General features: G+C 34.7%; 1 protein-coding gene across 11 annotated transcripts in view; it reads left to right on the top strand.

The window, feature by feature from the left end:
• COP1 (COP1 E3 ubiquitin ligase) overlaps window positions 1-23943 on the top strand; it is a 239403-nt gene that overhangs the window by 42437 nt on the left and 173023 nt on the right. For 4 of the 11 annotated variants that reach the window (XM_070591346.1, XM_070591352.1, XM_070591354.1 and 1 more), the window contains 4 exons: window positions 1049-1146; window positions 6943-7007; window positions 7686-7805; window positions 21053-21121. In XM_070591346.1, coding sequence (XP_070447447.1) covers window positions 1049-1146; window positions 6943-7007; window positions 7686-7805; window positions 21053-21121 — 352 coding nt within the window. Of the gene's footprint in view, window positions 1-1048; window positions 1147-6942; window positions 7020-7685; window positions 7806-11063; window positions 11111-21052; window positions 21122-23943 lie in introns of those variants that run through there. The other 7 variants (XM_070591345.1, XM_070591349.1, XM_070591350.1 and 4 more) reach the window with 4 other exon arrangements.

Genomic DNA, 23943 nt, shown 5'->3' with positions numbered 1-23943 from the left:
CAATTTCCTAGTGTTTTGGTTGCTTCTAATTTATGTTGTATTTATAGATAACATTGAATTGAACACCTTTCTACATATGTATCTCTGCTTATTTCCTTAGGTTAAATTCCTAGAATTAAAATCACTGTGTAAAAGGGGATGCACAGACTTAAGGTTTTCTGTTTAACTTGCCTTCTAGAAAAGTTGTGGCAGTTAACGTTTCCTGCAGCAGTGCATCAGATTGTTCATATTCACACGTATGCTCCTGAACTCTGGCAGTGTTTTCTTTCCTTTTTCTATTCTGATTGGTAAAAACTAGTATATAGTTTTAAGTCAATTTTTCCTCTTAGTGAAAGTGATGATTTTCTCATGCTTATTGACTAATTTTTGTCCTGTTAATTTTTCTGTTTTTCTCTTAGTTTCTTTTTTTATTTGAATAAGCTCTTTTTTTCTGTTAAGGATATCAACACTCCAAGAACAAGAATAGTCTGTTTGCTTAACTAAATCATAGGCATTTACTTTTCTTGGTGCTATTATATACTATTTTAATTGCATAAACTTAAAAGTACTTTCAAAAAAATTTTAATTAATTAACTTTTTAGATTTTTAAAAAATTTTTTCCTTTTTCTCCCCAAAGCCGCCTGGTACATAGTTGTGTATTTTTAGTTGTGGGTCCTTCTAGTTGCGTCATGTGGGATGCCGCCTCAGCATGGCTTGATGAGTGGTGCCATGTCCACGCCCAGGATTTGAACCGGTGAAACCCTGGGCCCACGAAGCAGAGCTTGTGAACTTAACCACTCGGCCATGGGGCCAGCCCCTAAAAATTTTGTATTGAGTAGACTTGCTGTTCAAGTTTGTTTTTAAGTAACTTTTGTATACTATTATCTAATAAATGCCCGTTGTATCTTCTTTATGATGTAAAAATATTAAGCTAAAATAAATTTGATAATTGTTAGATTACTTATGTTTAAAATGAAGAATAGAAGACTAATAGGCATTATTTTGTGACCAGCTTATTAATCTTTCACTGATTTAATCAAACTTATTTTATTTTTTTCTCTGCTGATAGCTACAAGTGTATTCATCAGAGTTTGGAGGATAATAATAGATGTCCCAAGTGTAACTATGTTGTGGATAATATTGACCATCTGTATCCTAATTTCTTGGGTGAGTCTTTGGAATGATTTTTAATTTTTTTAAATATTCTATCCCCAAAAGTGTATGCTGTCACTAATTTTTTCAGAAAACATAGCTTTGAGGTAAGCAAGTCTCTTTCTCCTCCCCACCAGGGTGCTTTTCTTAATCGTCCTTGGGTTGTGACATAGATCTCATACCTTATGTTGTTAGTATCATATCATTATTTTTAAGGTGCATAAAAAAAGTTGACAACACAACTCTTAGATTCTTACACAGATGGCTGGACAGAATATGAGGCCGAAGGAGAGTGCTAGAGGTCTAGAATATTTCTTTATACAGTGTTGTACATTCCTGCTGTTTCTGCCTCTGGGTCAGAAGTGAGAAGCAATGGAGGAAAGAGTTAATGGAGAGGGAGAAGGGGGGAAAAACCTTGGGTATGAGGATTCCTGGAAAGGGGAAGGAGAGTCTGTGACCTAGGGATGCTATTGAAATGTTAGAACGAGGTAAGGAAGACATGGATATAGAACTATTCAGAGAGGATTGGTAACTGGAGAAGAGACACGCAAATGGGGAATCTTTAAGGTAAATGATTGGAAGTAATATGTAGTCAGAGACCAATTGTGAGTATCTAAAAGTTCTACAAGTTGAAAAGCCTAAGATACTGTGGGAAATTTTTAGTCTGATTTTTTAGGAATGAAGATTAATTTTCCAAAGATTAATTTTCAGATATGGGGGTAGTTGTGAAGTAGGGCAGTGTTGAATATGTATATCAAAAAAGTTAATTCCTCATTCTAAAGAATAACATACTCAGAGTTAGGGTGTGATGTCTATTTGTATATTAGATCTGACCTGCCAGAGCTTCTCTTGCAATTTGATTTTGCTTAGCTCAAATGGTGGTTTATAATAAATCATGAATTTGAAACTTTTCAGCTTTCCTTTTTACCTCTGCTCTAAAATTACATTAGCTACAATCCTTTTACCTCTTTCACTCTTCACTTCAATCCAGTATCTTTTCATGAAGGGAAATCAGATTGCCTAGCAGAAAGGAACTCTGAAGGAAACATTTTGAAGATTTTCTATTGGAATACCAAGTTCTTCTAGGTAGATAAAGTTTTATGGCCATCTTGGAGAGGGAACTTAGGAAAAGAAGAAATATTGAGTGATACGCTACTCTGCAGGATTGGACTTCATGGGCTGGGTTAGGTAAAAGGGAAGCCAAAGCCCTGCAAAGCAGAATCCTTTGTCAGTGTTTGTACCTGAACTTGCAAACCTGGATTCACTGATGCTGCTGTGTGGCCTCTGGAATTATTTTTCTGTCAGTTGTCGTAACTTTAGAAAACTGCTTCTTCTTTTGGAATAGTTAAATACAGAAAGCAACCTAATGTTTTGAAGATTTTGGTATTTACTAAATTTTTCAGGTGATATTCCTTAATGAGTCCATAAGTTAGAAATTCTACTATATGAATTTCTAATTAGTGAGAGAAGGAGAGCACTATAACTAGTATGGAAGGAATTTAAAAATATAGTACTATTTAAGTTGGAAAGTGATTTCATATATTATATATTCTGAAATATATATATCTAGTGAATAAGGAAGTCACAATTACTAATTTTCTAAGCTAGAAATTATCTTTTTGGTGATCTCGTCTTTAACCTTCTCTTTTCATGGATAAAAATTAATGTTTTGAGTAATTGGAGTGTAAGTATTTTATGCCGTTATTTGAAGCCTTTTAATTATAGTGCAGCTTCCAATATGATTATATATGTCAGCCCATGGAAATAACATTTCATCCTGATGTATCTATTTTTGTTTTTCTGCCTGTCACACATTCCAGTCTTTGCCTTTGTACAGTGATGGTCAAATCCTAGGTTTCCACAGTAGGAAGACAGGGATTATGTCTCCAGTGCACTCAGGATGCCACTGGGATCTCTTTCTTTCTTTCTTTTTAATAGATTGGTACCTGAGCTAAAATCTGTTGCCAATCTTATTTTTTTCCCTTCTTCTCCCCAAAACCCCCCAGTACATAGTTGTATATTCTAGTTGCAGGTGCTTCTAGTTGTGCTATGTGGGATGCCACCTCAGCATGGCCTGATGAGTGGTGCTAGATCCACACCCAGGATCCAAACCGACGAAACCCTGGACAGCTGAAGTGGAACATGTGAACTTAACCACTTGGCCAGGGGGCCTGCCCCAGCACCCTTCACTTTTAATGCTGTACATTTATCTGAGTCATGGGTAGAGGACTGGGCTACACATTTTCTATAGCAGTGGTCTTCAAATCTTTTTGCTTGGGTTACCCGTATAAAAATTCTGAAAAATGATGTACTTCCTTATACATTGATGCCACATTTTAAATTAGCATCCAGAATTTTTCCTTATAAGATTAAGTGATTGTAAAGGATGTAATTTTAGGAGTATTGTAAATATGGTTATTTAAAAATAAAACTTTTAGAGTCTGGCCCCATGGTCTGGTGCTTTAAGTTCTGCGTGCTCTGCTTTGATGGCCCTGATTTGTGACTTCAGATCTTGGTGCGGACCTACTCCACTCATCAGCCATACAGTGGAGGCATCCCACGTGCAAAACAGAGGAAGATTGACACAGCTGTTAGCTCAGGGCTAATCTTCCTCAAGCAAATAAAAGAGAGGAAGATTGGCAATGGATCTTAGCTCAGGGCAAATTTTCCTCACCAATAAAAATAAAATAAAAATAAAATAAAATAAAATAAAATGCATTTAAAGGGGCTGGCCCCGTGGCCAAGTGGTTTAAGTTTGCGTGCTCCACTGCAGGCGGCCCAGTGTTTCATTGGTTCGAATCCTGGGCGTGGACATGGCAGTGCTCATCAAGCCATGCTGAGGCAGCGTCCCACATGCTACAACTAGAAGGACCTACAGCGAAGAATATACAACTGTGTACTGGGAGGCTTTGGGGAGAAAAAGGAAAAAAATAAAATCTTTAAAAAATAAATGCATTTAAAAATAAAACTTTTTGGGGCCAACCTGTGGGCCGAGTGGCTAAGTTCGTGTGCTCTGCTTTGGCGGCCTAGGGTTTCACCTGTTTGAATCCTCGGTGCAGACCTATCACCACTCATCAGGCCATGCAGAGGCGGCATCCCACCGCCCTCATCCCCCTGCAGTTCTCTCCCCGACTCCTGCCAAGGCTTGCTCTCTAGCTCTCCCTATCCCTTTATGGCATGAGACCTCTCTCCAGCTGCCTCTGTCTCTCTCTAGGAGTCTCTTTTCTAGCTTTCTCTTTATATAATATTTGTAAATTGAAATAAAAATCTCCCTAATGAATGACCCTCTTACTCTTTAATGTAAAGGACAGCATGCATGCAGAGTCTAAAATCTGTGTTTTAAAAAAAGTACCTAATGCATGTAACATCCTTACTACTGCCAGGCATTGTCTTATGTGCTTGACATATGTTAAGTCATTTAATTCTCAGCCCTATGAGTTGAGTACTCTTGTTGTCATCCTCCTTCGTCAGGCGAAGAAACTAAGGCACAGAGAAGTTGAGTAATTTGCATAAAGTTATACAGCCAGTAAGTGGCGGAATTGGGATTAGGTCCTAAGCAGTCTAACTCAAGAGTATGTGTTTTTACTATACTATCCTGCATTTAAAAAGACAGTTACTAGAATGGAATCTTTAGCAGTAAAAATGCATTGTTTGTTCTTAGTACTATGGCTGTTATAAGGATCTAGAGAATTATAATTATGGATATGGAATATCTTTCAGATTCAGTGGTATAAGAGATTTCTCAGAATGCAGTGTGGTATACACATGTATAAAGTGTTACAATTATTTGTGACAATTTTTATGTAAATAGTTAATTCGGTGACTGAAACATTAAACTCTTATTCACATACTCCTCTTTATTCCCGCTATGTTATTTCAAGCTCTTTTCCTTTATCTTTCCCAGATTATAGTAATAACTTTGCTTATGAGATACGTACCAGGCTTTTCAGAATCAGGCTCTGTTTCCAGCCCTAGTTCTTAGCCCCTCTTAATCATTAACAAAATCACTGACCCTGTATTTCAGTCAGGTTGATTTTAAAACATCTTATCTCTTGCTGTTTTATGACTTAACGCCCCCCCCCCCCCGCCCCCCCATCTGAATTATTTTCCGCTTCTCTTTCTGTTTAGTGAATCTATATGCCTGTTATGGTCCAATTCTAATGTCACCTTCTATGCGAAGCTTGCTCGTTAACATTTTGATAACAACACAAAGGTCTTGTGTTTCTTGTAAATCTATTTCAGTGATGTTACTGATTATCATGTTACGTTACTACTGTATCATATGTATTTGTCTTCCTACTCTGAGTTGCTTGAGTCTTGGATTGAGCCTTTCTTAGTTTGAGTCTTGTCTTTGAAGCTTAGATCCCTAGTGTGGGCATGGTACCTCTCTGGTTTGTTTGCAAATATTTATGGTTGGATTGTGATATATAGTGGAAAATATTAAATAGTTGGGTTTGTCCCAACTCTGTCTTGTGTTATATGTCACCACAAGTAAGTTCCTTCATGTCTAAAGTGGGGAGAATAATCCGTACCATAATGTTTATAAACTAAAGTGCCTACCTACCCTAGTGCTCGTTTCCCTTTTCTTTATCAGGTTTTTTTTTTTTTTTTTTTTTTTGGTATCATTTGGCTATTAAAGACAAAAATCCAATTAAAAGTGGCTTAAACATTAAGGAAACTGTATTGAATCACACAAAAAGAATTTCTACAACTAGTTAATTCATTGGTTCAGTGATACTGAACAACTTCAGCAAGTTCTTTCCATCTTTCTGTTCCTCCATCCTCAGGATATGCATTGGTGCTTTGGCTAGCTACCCTCAAGCTTGCAAAGTGGCTCTAATCACTTCCAGATATCATCCGTTACTGAAGGCATAGAAGAAAGTTGTTTTCCTCCTATCCTCTTCTTTCTGAAAGACAGCACACCTCTCATTGATCAAAACTAGGTCACAGGGGCTAGCCCCGTGGTGCAGCTGTTAAGTACGCATGTTCTGCTTCGGCGGCCCGGGGTTCACCAGTTCGGGTCCTGGGTGCGGACATGGTACTGCTTGGCAAGCCATGCTGTGGTAGGCGTCCCATATATAAAGTAGAGGAAGATGGGCACGGATGTGAGCTCAGGGCCAGACTTCCTCAGCAAAAAGAGGAGGATTGGCGGCAGATGTTAGCTCAGGGCTGATCTTCCTCAAAAGAAAAAAAAAACTTAAACCCCATGTCAATCACTGGCAAAGGTATGAATGACAAGATTGGCTTAGGTTAGTCGAGAATTATACTGTGGGACTTGGGAGGGATCTAACCTCTCTGAAAGTATGTGGCAATCTGACACTTGGATGAAAAAAATCATATTGTTGTTAAAACAAAAGGGTAGGATGGTTTTTGAATAGCTAACTGACAGTGTCTGCCATGATACTTATAGAAAAGTCACAAGCAAAAAGAAGAACTAAAAATCTTTAGTGCCTACCTCATAGAATCTACCAGTTACCATGTAAAGCATGGAACAGTCTTACACAGTGAAGGATTCTCTCTCTCCAAGTGCCAGTAGTGTCGTCATCGAGACGTGTAAGAGAAAGTACAGATTCTGAAGAACTCTCCTCCTGTAGTAATGGTAGTAGTAATAATAGCAGTTGTAGTGGTAATAACTGTGGCAGAACTGTTTCTAATTTGAAATAAAAGAAAAACCTAGCATTTTCTGCTTAGCATCTTTTAACTTTTGGGCTTTTTAAAGTTAAAATAGAATCCATCGATATAGAACAGTTAGGTGATACATTTAACAAAAATTCAAATTATGTGTGCTTTTTGTTTTGTTTCTCTTTTCAGTGAATGAGCTCATTCTCAAACAGAAACAAAGATTTGAGGAAAAGAGGTTCAAATTGGACCACTCAGTGAGTAGCACCGTATGTTTCAACTCTTATTACTATTCTTAATAAATTTCAATTTATTGTTTTTATTGGTTTACTATTAGATATTAAAGTTTAGTATATTATTCATTTTTTAAAAAAGATTTGTTTAAGATTGTTCTGTTCAATAAAGAACTTTCTTAACTGCATTGTCTAAAATTTGCTCTGGTGATCATCTTCTGAAAGGTCTGCTGGGATCACACTGAGTCAGAGTTGGCTTGTAGTACATGACATTTGAAGGATTATATGGCAGGATAAAACCATGGGTGGTAATTTGGAGAAACTCTTGAAAGATTCTGGATTTAAGAGGATTAGCCCCAAATTATTGAGCAAGTGAGCTTAAATTAATACCTTAATTTATAATAAATAATAATAATAAATTCATAAATCCAGGCATTTATTTTCAAGGGAATTATACCTTCTGAGATGCTGACTTGACATTTGTCTTTCATGTCTGTTATCTAAATTCATTTAAGGGAGAAACGTTGTTCAAATTATAATTAGAAGGCAGTGGGCAGCCACTAGCTGGGAAGGAGTAGGTTGCAACATTATAGTATATTATTGATATCTGTGTAATAAACATTTTTGGAAATAGTTAAACATTTGGTTTAGACTTTCTAAAACAATCTTTTTAGGAAGTTGATTTCTTTTCTTCCTTTTTAGAATGGCCATAGGTGGCAAATACTTCAGGATTTGTTGGGAACTGACCAAGATAACCTTGATTTGGCCAATGTCAACCTCATGTTGGAGTTACTAGTGCAGAAGAAGAAACAACTGGAAGCAGTAAGTGGCTGCTGCACTTTAAAAAATTTTGTTTTAAGTGTTGCTCTTCGCTGCATTGGAAAATATCTAGAAATGTTTAAAAATTATAGGGTAGTGCTGCTCAATCCATGCAGTTTTATTCAGCAAGAAACATCTGCAAGGTATCACTTCTAACAGATTCCCCTTTTTCAAGTAAAAGAAAGAATAAATTCCTTATATTATAATATAACTTACTTGCAGTGGCCAGTTTGTATTAAAAGCTGAGTCTTAAGAAAGATCATGAGAAAGTACAGTTTCATTTTAATAGGAAGCAATTTTATTCGTCATTTTTCTTCTAATGAATATCTTCCTTGCCAAATCTTCCCTCTTCACATATGAAGTTTGGAGGAGAAAATAGAGATGATTGTTATCTATATAAAATCCTTCCAGCAGGTGTCCATTGGCAGCAGCAGTAGTCTATAGCTTAACTAAGGGCATTTAGAAAGATGGGAACTAGAACTAAATATATCCTTTTTCATGTGATGAAATGTAAATCTGCATTTATTCCATGTAAATAAATGTAAAAATGCAAAATGTAAATTTGCATGTATTAGTCAAGAATTGAATATGATTCATTATAAGCAGCACACACCCTAGCATAAGCAAATACCTACCCTGACCTAACTAAACAAAAAGGTAGTATTTATTGACAGGAGAAGGGAGTGAGTAGCTCACACTCATAAAAAGGAAGAGCTTAACAACCAGCTGTTGGGAAGATTGGAACCATGGCTTCTCTGGAGACTATAAGGAAATGAGATCAGGCACTTGAATGTTGTTGGGAGTCTTTCTTTTGTGCTTGTTGTATCAATTTCTTTAGGACAGGTCTGGTTTTCTTTTTGCAGATTTTTATCACATGGTGGATAGTGTGCTTATTTGCACTTCCTCATTTATTTTTATGTTTTTTGATAAAAGAAGAAAAGGAGTTTTTCTTTTCAAATTTAGTTTAACAAATTCTGTGGCTAGATTCTGGTTAACATAGCTTGCATCTGGATCTCACCTAATAGAATGGGAATCGTTTAGAAGGAGAAAGGAGTAGCTGAGGGTGAGCTGACCAAAATGAGTCTCCCATGCTGTGTCTTTTTGGGGGGCAGAGTTGAGGGAAATTCTCCTTTGTTTTTTTTTGGGGGGGGTTATCTTTTATTTTTTCTTTTAGTTTTGTTGAGATGTAATTGACATACAGCATATGTCAAGGTGTACAGGATAATGACTTGACATTCATATATTGGGAAATGATTACTGCAACAAGTTTAGTTAACATCCGTTATCTCATACAGATATAAAACGAAAAAGAAAAAATATGTTTTTTTCCTTGTCACGAGAACTTTTAGGATTTTTTAGCAGCTTTTAAATATATCATCCATAGTGTTAACTATAGTCATCATATTGTACATTACATCCTCAGTACTTATTTATAATTGGAAGTTTGTACCTTTTGACCACCTTCATCCAATTCCCTCATCCCCTGCTTTTGGTATCCACAAATCTGATCTCTTGTCTACGAGTTTGGTTTCTTTTTTAAAGTTTTTATTTCTCCTTTTTCTCCCTGAAGCCCCCCAGTACATAGTTGTATATTTTTAGTTTTGCGTCCTTCTAGTTGTGCTATGTGGGATGCCGCCTCAGCATGGCCTGATGAGCAGTGCCATGTCAGCGCCCAGGATCCGAACTGGTGAAACCCCATGCCGCCAAAGCGGAGTGCACGAACCTAACCACTCGGCCGTAGGGCTGGCTCCTGAGTTTGGTTTTTTTTGGTTATTTTTTAAGATTCCCTATATAGGTGAGATCATACAGCACTTTTCTTTCTTCGTCTGACTTATTTCACTTAGCATAATGCCCTCAAGGTCCATCCATATTGTTGCAAATGGCAAGATTTCCTTCTTTTTTGTGTCTGAATAGTATTCCATTGTATATATACCACATATTTATGCATTCATGCATTGATGGACACTTAGATTGTTTCCGTGTCTTAGCTATTATAAATAATGCTGTAGTGAACAAGGGAATGCAGATATCTCCTCAACATAGTGATTTGTTTTCCTTTGGAAATATACCCGGAAATGAGATTGCTGGATCATATGATTGTTCTATTTTTAATTTTTTGGGGAACCTCCATATTGTTTTCCGTAGTGGCTATACCAGTTTATATTTCCACCAAGAGTACACAAAGGTTCCCTTTTCTCTACCTCCTCACAAGCATTTATCATCTCTTGTTGTTTTGATAATAGCCATCCTAACAGGTGTGAGGGGATATCTCATGGTTTGAATACGCATTTCCCTAATGATTTGTGATGTTGAGCACCTTTTCATGTACCTGTTGGCCATCTGAATATCTTCTTTGGAAAAATGTTTATACAGGTCCTTTGCCCATTTTTAAATTGAATTTTTTTCTTTTTTGCTATTGAGTTATATGAATTCTTTATTTTTTTTGGATATTAACGTCCTATCAGATATATGATCTGATATTTTCTCCCATTCTGTAGGCTGCCTTTTTATTTTGTTGGTGGTTGCCTTTCCTGTGCAGAGCTTTTTAGTTTTATGTAATCCGACTTGTTTATTTTTTCTTTTGTTGCTTATGCTTTAGGTGTCATGTCCCAGAAGTCATTGCCAAGACTCTCCTATGGTTTTAAACATAGTTTTTTATTAGCATCTACCATGTGCTAGGTATTATGTTAAGGGCTGTAGAAAAGACAGACAGGGTTCTGCTTTGCGTGTGTGTTGGGGATGGGATGAGGAGATAAACTAAATCAATTAAGTAAATATTTTCACATAGTGATAAATGATATAAAGAAACTTCTCTCTGATGGATTGAACATATGCAGTTACCTTGTTCCTATAAAGCTATGAAAATGAGAGTGAAGAGATTTTAAGAAGGCAAAAGAATGGGACAAGAGACAATGGCAGCAGCATTTTGTAAGCTATAAAGCAGATGGATGAAAAGTAGTCGATTAGGAGATCTGAGAAGGCTGAATACTGAGCCAGCAGTGGGGGAATAGCTAAGAACCAATCCTGTTTGTATTGTGGAACAAAGGCCTTGGAATTGAGAGCATTAGGTACCTCATGTAGTAAGGGCTGAAAACATGTTGATTGATTGAGAATCAGATTAAGAAGCAATTGGAATCTCTGATCCTTTCCTATACAACTCACAGCAAATGATTCTCCGTTTTCTACCTTAGAACGCTAGAATTTTTTCCCCCTGGTGGTGGTAAAAGAGGTTCTCTGGACTATTGCACGACAGGCACACTTCAACATGGGGGTACCATACTGAAGATAGATAAGCTTACATGTCGAAGGTGAGAACTGTTAACTTTCTTCCCACCTTTTGATTTGCCAACATTAATTTTTGCTTGCTTTTTGGCTTTTTGTCTTAGATTGAAGAAATACACGTATCTTAGTTTTAGACCACAGATCCTTTTCTATTTTTTGAAGAGGAACCCAGTTCGGAATCAAAGTTCCTATCACAGGTTTTATAGCTTTCTTTCATTATTGTTTTCCTGTTTAACTTTGTATTATTATTTAACTTGAATATTTCCAACATACAGAAAAATACAGAAAATGAGACTCTTGAAATACCTCATCTCAGTTTTAATAAATATTTACAGTTTGCCATATATGTCTTAGATCTGATTTTTTGAGAATTAAATTTTTTTATACTTAAAGCCCTCTCATCTCATTCCATTCTCCCAGAATGACCAACATATGAAATTGGCAAGGATCCTTCTCAAGTGTCTATATGCTTTCTTCATATATTTGTATCTACAACTATATAAAATGTTGTATAGCAGTTGTATAATTTAGAAGTTTATATAAAGAGTTTCCTACTGTAGTTATCCTTTTGACATATGCCTCTTTACTTTTTGAGGTTCATCTTGATAAATATATAGCTAGTTTATTTATTTTAACTTCTCCATAGTAATCCATTGCATGAACATATCTAGTTCCCTTTTGATGGACATCTAGGTTCTTCCCAGTTCTTAGCTATTATTGTCAGTACTCCATTTAATATTGTTATACATGTCTCCTTGTGCTGAAATATATACACTTAGTGATTTAAGGAGTGGAATTGCTGTTCATAGGGTTTGCATGCACATTTTAACCTTACTAAATATTGCCAAATTGCTCATCTGTGGGTTTGTACTGTGTCAGTTCTTGGTATTTTTTCTTTTTTAGTTTCTGCCAATCTGATGGTTGTCAGATGCTTGTGTGTGTGTTTGTTTTGCATTTCTGTGTTTACTAGTGAAGTTGAGAATTTCATTTGTTTGGCTCTCTTGGTTTCTTATTGGTGAATTACCTATCCATATCCTAAACCTATTTCCTTACTAGATTATTTGTCTTTTTTCTTACTGATTTGTAAGACGGGGTATGTGTGTGTGTGTGTGTGTGTGTGTGTGTGTGTGTGTATTTTGGATATTGCTACTTTGCCAAATATATACTTCAGTAATTGAATTCTGGTTGAATTGCATTGTGGTTAGACAACATGATTTATGTGATTTTAGATTGAATACTTTTCATGATTCCATTTTATTTGCATTGTTGGCTTATCAAATAGAACTTTTTGTTCTGTTCTTTAGTGGTTTCTTTCAGGTTTTTAATACAATTGTTATTACATTGTACCTTCAAGTAATATTGTCCCACTTCATCTGTATTATAAGAACCTTACAACAATATGCTTCCATTTCCTCTCTCCTGACCTTTGTACCATTTTTTGGTCACATATTTTATTTCTAAATATCTTATTAACCCCAAAATAAATGTTACTAATTTTGGTTTAAACAGTAAATTATGTTTTATGGAGATTTTTTAAAAGTCTTATATGTACCCATATATGTACTATTTCTGGCGCGCTTGTTTTGTTTTCCATTCATTCTTTTGCATTGTGTCAGTAATTTTCCTTCTGCCTAAAATACTTTTCTTTGGGGCAAATCTGTTGGTGATGAGTTCTTTCAGCTTCTATGCCTAATAAAATCTTTATTTTGCTTTTGTGTTTGAAAGGTACTTCCAAATAAGTACAGAATTCTAGAATTACTTTTTTCCCCCAGTATTTTAAAAATGTCTCTCCATTGTCTTCTGTCTTGCATTGTTTCAGATGAGAAGACTGCTGTCATTCTTATCTCTTGTCCTTGGAATGAAATGTGTTTCTTCCAGTTTAAAATGTTCTTTTGATGTTTTTAAGCATTTTGATTTTGATGTGCCTTGCTATAGTTACCCCCGCTACCACTTATTTCTTGTTCTCGGGGTTCTTTGAGATTCTTGATCTGTGGGTTTGTAGTTTCCATCAGATTTGGAAAAGTTTTAGTCATTATTTCTTCAGATATTTTTCTGTCCCCTCTTCTACTTTGGCGATTCCAATTACACATCTGTTAGGCCAGCTGAAGTTATTCCACAGCTCGCTGATAAACATCTGTATTCATTTCTATTTTGTCTTTTTTCTTTATCTACTTCATTTTGGATAGTTTCTGTTTCTATTTTCATGTACACTAATCTTTTCTGTTGTTCATGTCTCTCCTTAACATGCTTATGCTTTTCTCTAACTTCTAGAGCATATATGTACTTATAATAACTCTTCATTGTTTTTGGTTACTAATTTTCTATCATTTTTATATCTATTTTCATTGATTGATTTTTCCCCTTATGGGATGTATTTCTTTCTTATTTGCATGCTTATTAATTTTTTGATTGGATGCTGGAAATTGTAAATTTTACCTTGTTTAGTGCTGGGTATTTTTGTATTCTTTTACACATTCTTGAGCTTTGTTCTGGCATGTAGTTAAGTTACTTGGAAAAAGTTTGATTCTTTCAAAACTTGTCTTTGAGTTTGTTAGATTGGGCTCAGAGCAGATTTTTGGCTAGGCTAATTTTGCTCCACTGCTGAGGCAACCTTTTTGAGTATTCTACTGATGCCTGTGTCTTTCAAGGTTTTTCCACTCTGGCTCCTGGGAAAATGTACTATTTCTGGTCTTTTTTCTCAAAACCATGGTTTCCTATAACTGGCCTCTTGTTTTGTTGTTTAAGGTAGGAGTGTGAATTCTTTCTTACTGCATTTTAGTGAGATTTGTAAGTTCAGTTTTTATACTTTTGGCCCTTTGAAATTCATTGTGATTTTCTTTATGGCTCAGTATATGGTGTATATTGTTGAATGCTCACTTGCATTTGAAAACTGCGTGTTATTTGTTGTGGTGCTTTATAAATGTTGATTATATAGAGTTTGTTATTATTATTCAGACCTTTTTTTTCCCTGCTTGTTCTACCAGTTACTGATAGGAGTGTGTTAAAAATATGGTTTTGATTGTCTGTTTTTCATTGTTTTCTGTGATTTTTGCTTCATGGATTTTAAAGTTCATTATTAGGTGTATACATGTTTAAGATTGTTATGTCTTCTGGATGAATCATCTCCTTTATCATTATGAAATGTATATGTTTATCACTGGAAATATTCCTTGTCCTGAAGTCTGCTTCTATATTTTCTGTTGTTAATATAGCGTCAGTAGCTTACTTAAGATTAGAGTTTCTATTGTATATCTTCCTTCATCCTTTTACTTTAATTCTTTCACTGTCCTCATGTTTTAAAAAAGTGTCTGAAGAGTATGTAGTTGGTTTTTTTAAAAAACACAATCTAATAAGCTCATTTAATTCAAATGCTTAAGTTTATTTAAATGTAATATAATTATTGATGTAGAATAGGGGATACCAGCATTCATTCCCCTTTCAAAAACAATTAGATAGCTATTTATGAATGAAGATAGCTCTAGGGAGCAAGATGTGAGTCCTGGTAAGACAGACAAACAGCAACACAGCAGAGCAAAAAAAAGGAGAATAACCACACTGAAGGGATTGCTGGAGAGACTGGTTTAGCAGAAACGTCTGAAGATGGCTAGGATCAGAAGGCAAGGGTGGGAGCTACTTCTGTCAGCCAGTGGACTTTTGCTGTCATGGTCTCTAGCGGCCTGCTCTGTGGAAGACCCTGGCAGTCTTTGTCGCTGAGGGCCTCAGGAGCACCTGCAACAGCTGTGGACTCCCCACAGTTTTCACATCAAATTTTAGATGCTTAGTGTATTTTTATTTGGTGTGTTCCACATTTAAAAAATGATACACCTCATAGTTCATGAGAAGGGAAAAGCAATATTGCAAGCACACCCTTTTATTTCACTTCTCATTTGGGTATGACTATTTTTGCTATTCTTTTTTTTCCTGTTTCTTCTTTTTTGTCTTCTGTGTGATGGGCGTTGAGGTATATCGCATCAGAGTTGAGGTCTACCACTTTGGTATTTGTTTCTATTTTTCCATATATTCTTTATTCCTTGTTCCTCATTTCTTGCCTTTTTTTAGACGTCATTGACTTTTCAGGATTCCATCTTAGTATTCCATTTTGTTTTCTCTGTTTTTGATGTACTTCTTTTTATTGTGTTTCTAGTGGTTTCTCTAAAGATTACAAAATGCCTCTCTTACTTTTCAGAGTCAACCTTGAGTTTGTAGTATGCCACTTCAAGGACAATGTATTCACAGTCAACATTGAATATATACCATTTTATGAAAATGTAAAACTTTAAAATAATTCTACTTAACCAAGCTGATGTGATTTGTGATCTAGACTGTTATAAACCCCACTAGACATAGTTATTTTTGCTTTGAACACTTAATAGTCTTTTGAAGATGTGATGCAAAAATGAAAACCCCTTTTTATACTCAAATATTTACCCTTTCAGGTATCTTCATCTTTTCTTTTAAATCCCTTTTGTCTGTATAACTGTCTGTACTATTTCTTGTAGTGCTGATAGAAGTCTAGTTTTTTTTTCTCTTAATACTTTAAATATATATTTTCATTGTCTTCTTGCTTCTTTGTTTCTGATGAAATTAGCAGTCATTCTTACTGTTCTTCCCCTAAGGATAGTATATCCTTTTTCTCTTTAGCAGCTTTTAAGATCCTCTTTTTGACGTTGGTTTTCAGTAGTTTGATTTTGATATTCTTCGGTTTCATTTTAAAAATATTTATCCTGCTTGTGTTTCACGGAACAAGAGGATCTATTCTTTGAAGATTGTGAGCTCTTATTTATTCAGCTCTGTGCTCTCTCTCCTTTCCTCTAGGATTCTAGTCATTTGTTATAATGTTTTATATTATCCCACATATTTCTGATGCTCTGTTCTTATTTTTAATTTTTTTCTCTCTGTAGATCGGTTTAAACAATTTATATTGAACTGTCTTTGAGTTCATTATTCCTTTCCTCCACTCTGTCCAGTCTGCTCCTAAAACCATCCAATGTCTTTTTATTTTTATTTTTTTACTTCTTCAGACTTTGTACTTCATTTCTGGGATTTACATTTTGTTCTTTCAGTTTCTTTTCTATAATTCTCCATTTTTTTCACTTGTTCTCTTTTCCTGTTAATTCTTTAATGCTTTATAGTAATATTTTAAAGTTCTTTTTGCTCATTCCAGCATGTGAGTCATCTGTGAATTTCATTCTTTTGCTTGTTTTTTCTCTTGAGTTTTCTACTTCTTTCCATGTTTTGTAATTTTTTAATTGTATCTTATACATTCTGTATTCAAGAGTGGTATAGAGACTAAAGTAGTTAATGCTTTCTTCCTAAAAGTTCTTGCCTTTTCCTTTGCCATGAGCAAGGTTAAGAGACTGATCTCTTTGGTCTAGTCAGGAATTTAGTTGAGTTGGAGCTCAGTTGTTGCTTGAGTTAGTTTCAGTTCATTGACTTTAAAGAATAGTATTTTTTTTTACTTTATCTGTATTTTTATTGTTAACTGTGGGAGCAGTGTTTTACATTTTAATCTGGAGAGGATTGGTCACTAATGTTTTTTAACTTAAATCTTTTGTACTATGAACATGTTGTCTCTATGATACCAGCTCATCCAAATTTTAGTCACTCATTCTGTGAACTATTTATAATGTCACTCTTTGTAAATATTCCTCTTGTGCTTTGAAGCACGTTTTCTGAAATTGTTTCATTTATTGTTCTTTTCATTTAATTTGTTAATTGGGTGTTTACATCTTCTATTTAAAACTTTTCTATTAAAAATTTTTCAAAGTAAAAACCTATTCAGTGTAGAGAGAGGTATATTAATTTACTAATATGATCATGGATTTTTAAATTTTCCTTCTAGAGCTGTCAGTTTTTGGTTCATAGCCTAAATTGTGTTCAATGCAAAGAATTGGCAACTACCTGAGTTATAAAAAAGATTTGTTATCTAGTTTTTATTTAGAGTAATTCGCTTTTTAAAACAGCAGTACAGTTTTGCGTCGCTTAACAATGGGAATATGTTCTGAGAAATGTGTTGTTAGGCCATTTTGTTGTTGTGTGAACCTTATAGAGTGTACTTAGACAAACCTAGATGGTATAGCCTACTACACACCTAGGCTATGTGATACTAATCTTAGGGGCCTGTCATTGACTGAAATGTCATTATGTGGTGCATGACTATTTTATGTTATGTTATTTTATTGTTCCAGAGACTTTCATACCCCAAGGCCATGTATCAAGGTAAATTTCTGGATGGGTAAAAGATATGCCTTTCCTTCCCCTCCTTTTTAAACCCCTTTAAAGAACGAAAAGAGAAATTTTGAAAGAACATATTGGAATTGAGAACTGGAGTGATGTCTGGTGAGCAGATCAATTTTAGAAAAGATAAATATTGAAGGTTGAGGATTTGTGAATTATTTCCCTTTAAATCTTGTGTCCATATATACTTTGGAAGATCTACTTGCATTCTCAGGTGTATTGGTACCCCGATTTGAATGCTTTGGTAGTCACTCATACTACCAGAAATAATATTCGTTAGAATTTTTTTGACAGTAGATTTAAGGAAAAAAAATATAGAGAAAAATAATCACCTAAATAACATTTGCAAAGGATATGACAAAATGATTCTTGTTTTTGACATGTCATCTGCTTATTTTATAGATAGGGAATCTGAAGGCAAGTAGGGGAAGCACTCATACAGTTTTACAGTGTTTTTGTGTTAGATTCCTAGAACTCTTCTACTTCCTGTCACATCTGGAAAGTACCCACCCCTTCTCCCCCTCTTGCTTTTCCTTTCCCTTAAAAAAAAATCCAAGTAATAAATACTCCTAATTTACAAAATCAAATGATACGACAAGATTCATAGAAAAAATCAGCAGTCCTCAGTTCCATTACTCCCTATCCCTTATCTTAACTCCCTAGGAGCAATCTGTTCAACTTTTAATTGTTTTTATTTACTTCTATACTGCTAAATAACATGTCTATTTTGTGCTACTTGGGAAGTCTTATGGAAGGAAACACTTCTTCCCTCAAAATGCCACTTGCCCTTGTGTTGAGCAACTACTATAGAGTTAACTGTACTTGGGAGGATGAACTGGTGGCAGGTAAACTCATAAGGGCCAACATTCATTTATAGTGAAGTTTATGAAGCTGAGTTAGAGTAGCTGTGTTTTGATAGGTCTGAGCAGTGCATTTTCAGCCAGTTGGAAAGTTCTCTCAAATGCCAAATATCAGAAGGATACTAAACCATGGAGTTGGAACAAGAAGATTTAATTTTACAATTCACATGTTTAATTGTTCTGGGCTCAAATCAAGCAGTTGATTCATTTTCATAGTAGGGATAATCTTATCTGATCTTTAGTATAAAAAATTAATTGCAGAAAAGAATAGGAAAATATAGGAAAAAACCAATGTGTTACTGAAGATTTGAAGCATATTCCATTTCAGAGGGCAGGCATGCTCCCTTTTAGGTAATAGACTGGGAACCAAAGGGGACAAATGTGACAGAACTTGCTGTATTAGAAAGAGCACTGAGAGTGGAGAATAAGATTCTAAATATTTTTTTTTTCTTTCCCCTAAATATGTTTCTTTTCACTCTTTCTCTTACTCCAGTTTCCTCATCTGAAAATGAGATAATTGGGATAAATGATCGTTATACTTTTGTGGAAGCTTTGACAATTGTAAGAAATGTTTAGAAAATCAACTTCTTGGACTTGTATTTTTTTTTTTTAAAGATTTTATTTTTTTCCTTTTTCTCCCCAAAGTTCCCCGGTACATAGTTGTATATTCTTCGTTGTGGGTCCTTCTAGCTGTGGCATGTGGGACGCCGCCTCAGTGTGGTTTGATGAGCAGTGCCATGTCCGCGCCCAGGATTCGAACCAACGAAACGCTGGGCCGCCTGCAGCGGAGAGTGCGAACTTAACCACTGGGCCACGGGGCCAGCCCCCTGGACTTGTATTTTTAGTAGTGGGTTAGATGACTTTAGGGGATTACCTTCATGTTCAGTTTCTGAGACAGTTCTAACAATTTTATATGGCTAGACTTATTTTGATACAATTGGCTATACTCTTCCCATTTTTAAGTGTTCTCTTTTTACTCCACTTTTTATTTTATATGATTTTTTCATATTTACATATGAAATGATAGTTTTATAAATTTGCCATCTATCTCCTTTCTTGAAGTTATTCCTTTAAAGATTTAAGTTGTAGAAGCAGGTGCCATTAATGAATTCCTCGTGTACTTAGTTGGTCCCAGTTTTCCTTTGACCTAGAGGCTTTGGGGAGCTTTTCCCCTTCCCTTCTGTAAATCTGTTGCATTCTCACCCTATTAACATATCCTAGTTGATAGACTGAAATGAAGTATTCAAACTTAACTATTTTGAAGGTAGTTTGCACAATTCCTTTGCAAATGAGCTGTTATTTATTAACAGTTTTGGCTGTACACGTTCCTCTTATATAAATATGTGGTCTTTGCTCTCTAACCAAATAATCTGTAGACAGTTATAGATAATCAGTGTAAAGAAGTCCTAAGAAAGATGCAGAGGATTCTGGGATACTTTGTTATCATTGTTGGGACTCAGGGCCCCTGTGAGTTTGTTCTTTGTGAAAGTTTAACTTCTCAGGAATGTGTCTGACCTCCAATCCAGTTTGTTATGCAGGAAAAAATTTCACTTTTAAAGCTTTATGATACTGTGTTTTACAAATTTTTTCAGTTGTGAAACATTAATTCAGTTGAGTTTGTTAATTGGAATATCCTAATGTGATTGTCACTTCATTTGTCCTCCCTTGTCTGTTTGTCTTGACTGAAACATTTCATTGATCTATTTTGCCTTTTATCCTTGAAAATGCAAAGATTCCCTCCCTCTCCCCAAAGAGGGTAGACTCTAGGAGTGTTGATTAAGCGGCCATACTTTTGTGTAGTATGTGTAATATCTTAGTGATTCTTCAAATGTTGATGGACTGATTCTTACCATCTGGGGACTTGTTAAACATATGGATTCCTGGAGTCTTCTCTAGAGTAAGAGAATCAGATAATATCTGTTCCAGTGTCATTTTAACAAATGCCTCAGATAATTCTGTTGCATAGCCTGGTAAATGAAAATTTTATTAATCTCATTTATTTTTGTTTGTTTTGGAAGTACTCCACTGGGCTTTTTTATTCATCCTTCTCAACTATATGTTAAAAAATAGAGTTATATTTATTCATAACCATCTCCTATTGTTATTCCATTTTTATGTTTGGTATTTTTTTACATGTATTTATCAGATTCATCTGGAATTTCTTGGTTCTTTTTGTAAAATTTAACAGTAAAAGATACATATTTGTAATTTTATTTTTTGATACCCAGAAAATGTCAAGTTTATAGTTATCATTTATCTCTTATCTCATTATTTCAGTTACCAATTTGGGTTATTTACCTCTCCCTCCACTTAATTATATTAAAATTTTTGTTTTTATATGTTTCTATATGACTGAAATCTTCTATAGAAATATATTAATTCTCACATCTGTGTAAGTAGGTAATAACTAGAAATAGTAAATTTGACTTCTGAAATGTGTGGATTTCTTCACTTTTATTATGCTTCTTATTCCCCTGCCAATGAAATTCTTGTGGGGAAAGTGATATTAGTCTCTAGGAACTATGTTAGTTTCACTATGATTTTTGGTTTTGATGTCTTACTAGTTTGATTGGAGAAGAGAAGGCTAGGACAGGTAACAGAATTGCCATTTCCCATAAATAGTTTATTCAGCATGGTAGATGAGGAATGTAATTTGAAACACTTGTTTCTTAAAATTAGTTTTAGTTAGTTTTGGGGAAAATGCCTTTTAAAAACGCCAATTTAGTAAATGGGAAAACTGATTAAATAGCAGTATAGACTGACTTAAATCGATGTATAACATTGCTTCATACTGGTTATACTGTGGTGTTAAAGAAAACTTTGAACTCGTAGTTATATTTTTAAAAGAACAATTATAATTTTCTATTATAGGAATCACATGCAGCCCAACTACAGATCCTTATGGAATTCCTCAAGGTTGCAAGAAGAAATAAGAGAGAGGTATATTATTTTGTGTCTTTTACATAATGTTTCATTTAATATTGTTGACTAGTCCCATTTCCCCCCTACTTTTGTAAAGGCATTTCATGCTAAAAAATTTATTTAAATATTTAAAAAGCATTTAAGTTTCCAGGAGTTTTTCTTAAGCTTTGTTATTTTAACCTCTTTTACCTTTACAACTTGATACTTTAAAAATCCACGTTTGGAGATGTGCTGAAAAGTTTTGTATAAGATTGAATACAATGGCTTACCTCAAAGCTGTGAAGAAGAAAACAGGATTATCAAATGACAGCTTACTCCTCGCCCTGAAAAGAAAAGTTAGGAAAATGTGCCTAATAAAGCCTTAAGTAGAGAGGGTTGCAGTCTTTCTCATGGTAAAAATGCACGCTGGGGGAGAAAACATGTGAAAACATAGCTACCTATTTAGAATCTGGAAAGTGTAAGCATGCAGGATAGCCAAAAGATAATTTTTATTAACAATTTTATAACCAGAATGTTCTAATTTTACATTTATAAAATTCGTCGGTCATTTCGCACTTGTACAAAATATGGGAAAATCAAAGGCAAAATTCTGTGCTCTGGGTAGCATCCTAAAATAGCTTTAAAAACTTTTATATTTAAATTCCTAATGTGTCGCTTCTCTTATATTTTTACTTTGAGTTGTCTAATTAGGATACTTTCCACTCATTAAAAAAAATATAAATAACCGTCTATTATGTGCTAGGTTCTAGGCTATCTTTATTAGTTGAGAAAATAAAACGAGTTTTTATTTTGATGAAATACTTTCAATGCATTGACAGATCCTTACGTTATCTTAGTTTGATATTTCCCTTTTTTCTGATTGTTCATGATGTCAATTTTTTTTCTTGATTCAGGTTTGGTTTTTCTGTTTTATGCTAGTGTTGATAATTAAATATTCTTTACATGGTTTATGACTGTATTTTTCCTATCCTTAACTTTTGCTTACAGTTGTGCTTTTAATATGTCTATTAAAAACGTTATCTTCATTATAAATTTAAGACTTATTCCTTTTTTTTCTTTTTGAGTGGGTGCTTCTTAAACTTCGGTGTGCATGAGAATCACTTGAGGGGCTTGTTAGAATCCAGGTTCTGATTAAGAAGTGTGTGTTGGAGCCTGATAATCTGCATTTCTAGCAAGTTCAAGGTGATGATGCTCTTGGTCCTTGGACCACACTTTGAGTAACAAAGTTGGAAATTTTATAATGTATGGAAATAAAATTATTAATTCAATATGTAGGCTCAACATTTTTTGCTGTAGAAAATTCTTTGGAAAAGTGGTAATTTTTTATATTCCATACATACTCCTCCCACCTTTTAAAACAGAGTGTAAAATTGTTTCGCAGTAGTTTTGCATGTTTCTTTCTGCTTTAGACTTTGAAAACATTGGGAGTGAGACTTAAAACATAGGAAATTACTTAATAGTGAATGAGTAAATGAATCAATTAAATGAACATTCCAAACATGAGGATATCCGAGGGTTAAATGTAATGCCTGGTCGTTATCTGTGTCCTGAATTATTTAAGATTTTCCTTAGCCCCTGAGGTTTTTCAGTGTTTCTTTAGGGGTCTATTAATGCTTGTAATAAATTGTTAGATTTGAAATTGTCTCAGGTAATAAGGATACAGCACATAACTGTAAAAAAACCCCAGAAAACTGTGAACGTTCTGAGAGTTTTACCCTACTAGCAAGTTAGCCTGCCACAGTTTCACAGATGCTGGAGATAAGGACTTTTATTACTCATGTCACATCTGGCAGCATCAGCTTCATATTTGCATCAGTTCCACCTGACCTCCAAGGGGCGATGTAGAGATGGGCCCAGGTGGATTCTGCACATACTGTAGATTTATGTTACAGCTGTGGAACCCTGAGCTTAGGAAATTCCAATCTTTTAAGAGAATCTGCTAGCAAACCTGTCCAGTCTTTGCCCTGCAGGGAGACACTATATATATTATACTGATCAGAAAGTAAATATGCCCTCTGTCCTGGAGGAAGTCAACACAAACATTCTTGAAAAGATAATTTGGAAGAAAAACTATCACAAGATGTGCAGAAATGGGAGAGATTAGTGGAAAATTGTTTCCCAACAAGATCCTTACCTTGTGATCCTAATTTGTCCTCTTTCTGATGTGGTGGCTGGTGGCCTTCAGTAACACCTTCTATCATATTTGCCTTTGATCACATAGCTCTTAATATGAGTGTTTCCATTTTTGTTATTAAACATTTGGGTTAATTATGCTGTAGAGTTTTTCAGTTTGACTCTAGTTTGAATCTAATATGATTCTTGTGAATGATTGATTTTTTCCCCCTTAGAGGTAGTTTATCCAAGAAATATACTAGTTCCAAGTATTCTGGATATTGGTGCCTCTTATGTGCACTAGTTATATTGTCATTAATACATTTTGGTTTTCTTGTTTTTAATGTATCCATGATTGAGTGATTTTGAGTATTTCAGATTTAATTACAGAAGGGACTTTGAGGAGCTAGGTTAATAAAGTTTTGAAAATTTGAAAATCTGAAGCTAAGTTAACAGATTTTTAAAAATTTACCTATTATTTTGATTAAATTTCATAAATTTCTCCATAATTGGAGTTGGGTACAGTAGTGATTTGTAATTGTAATAAACTTTAGTCTAGAAAGTATAGTTGACACATATCTCATGATTTAGTGCAGACAGAATGGAGTGGTTATATTTTCTTCTTGCATACATTATAAAGCATATTTGCATGTTTAATCCTCAAAATGAGTATAGTTGTTAAAGGTCTTATCTCCCGCAGTATAATTTGTACTTGAACTTATTCAAGC

Source organism: Equus przewalskii, chromosome 23 (assembly GCF_037783145.1).
Source record: "Equus przewalskii isolate Varuska chromosome 23, EquPr2, whole genome shotgun sequence".
Classification (NCBI taxonomy): domain Eukaryota; kingdom Metazoa; phylum Chordata; class Mammalia; order Perissodactyla; family Equidae; genus Equus; species Equus przewalskii.
Note: the sequence above shows the minus strand (reverse complement) of the source record. Positions and strands in the feature narration are given on the sequence as shown.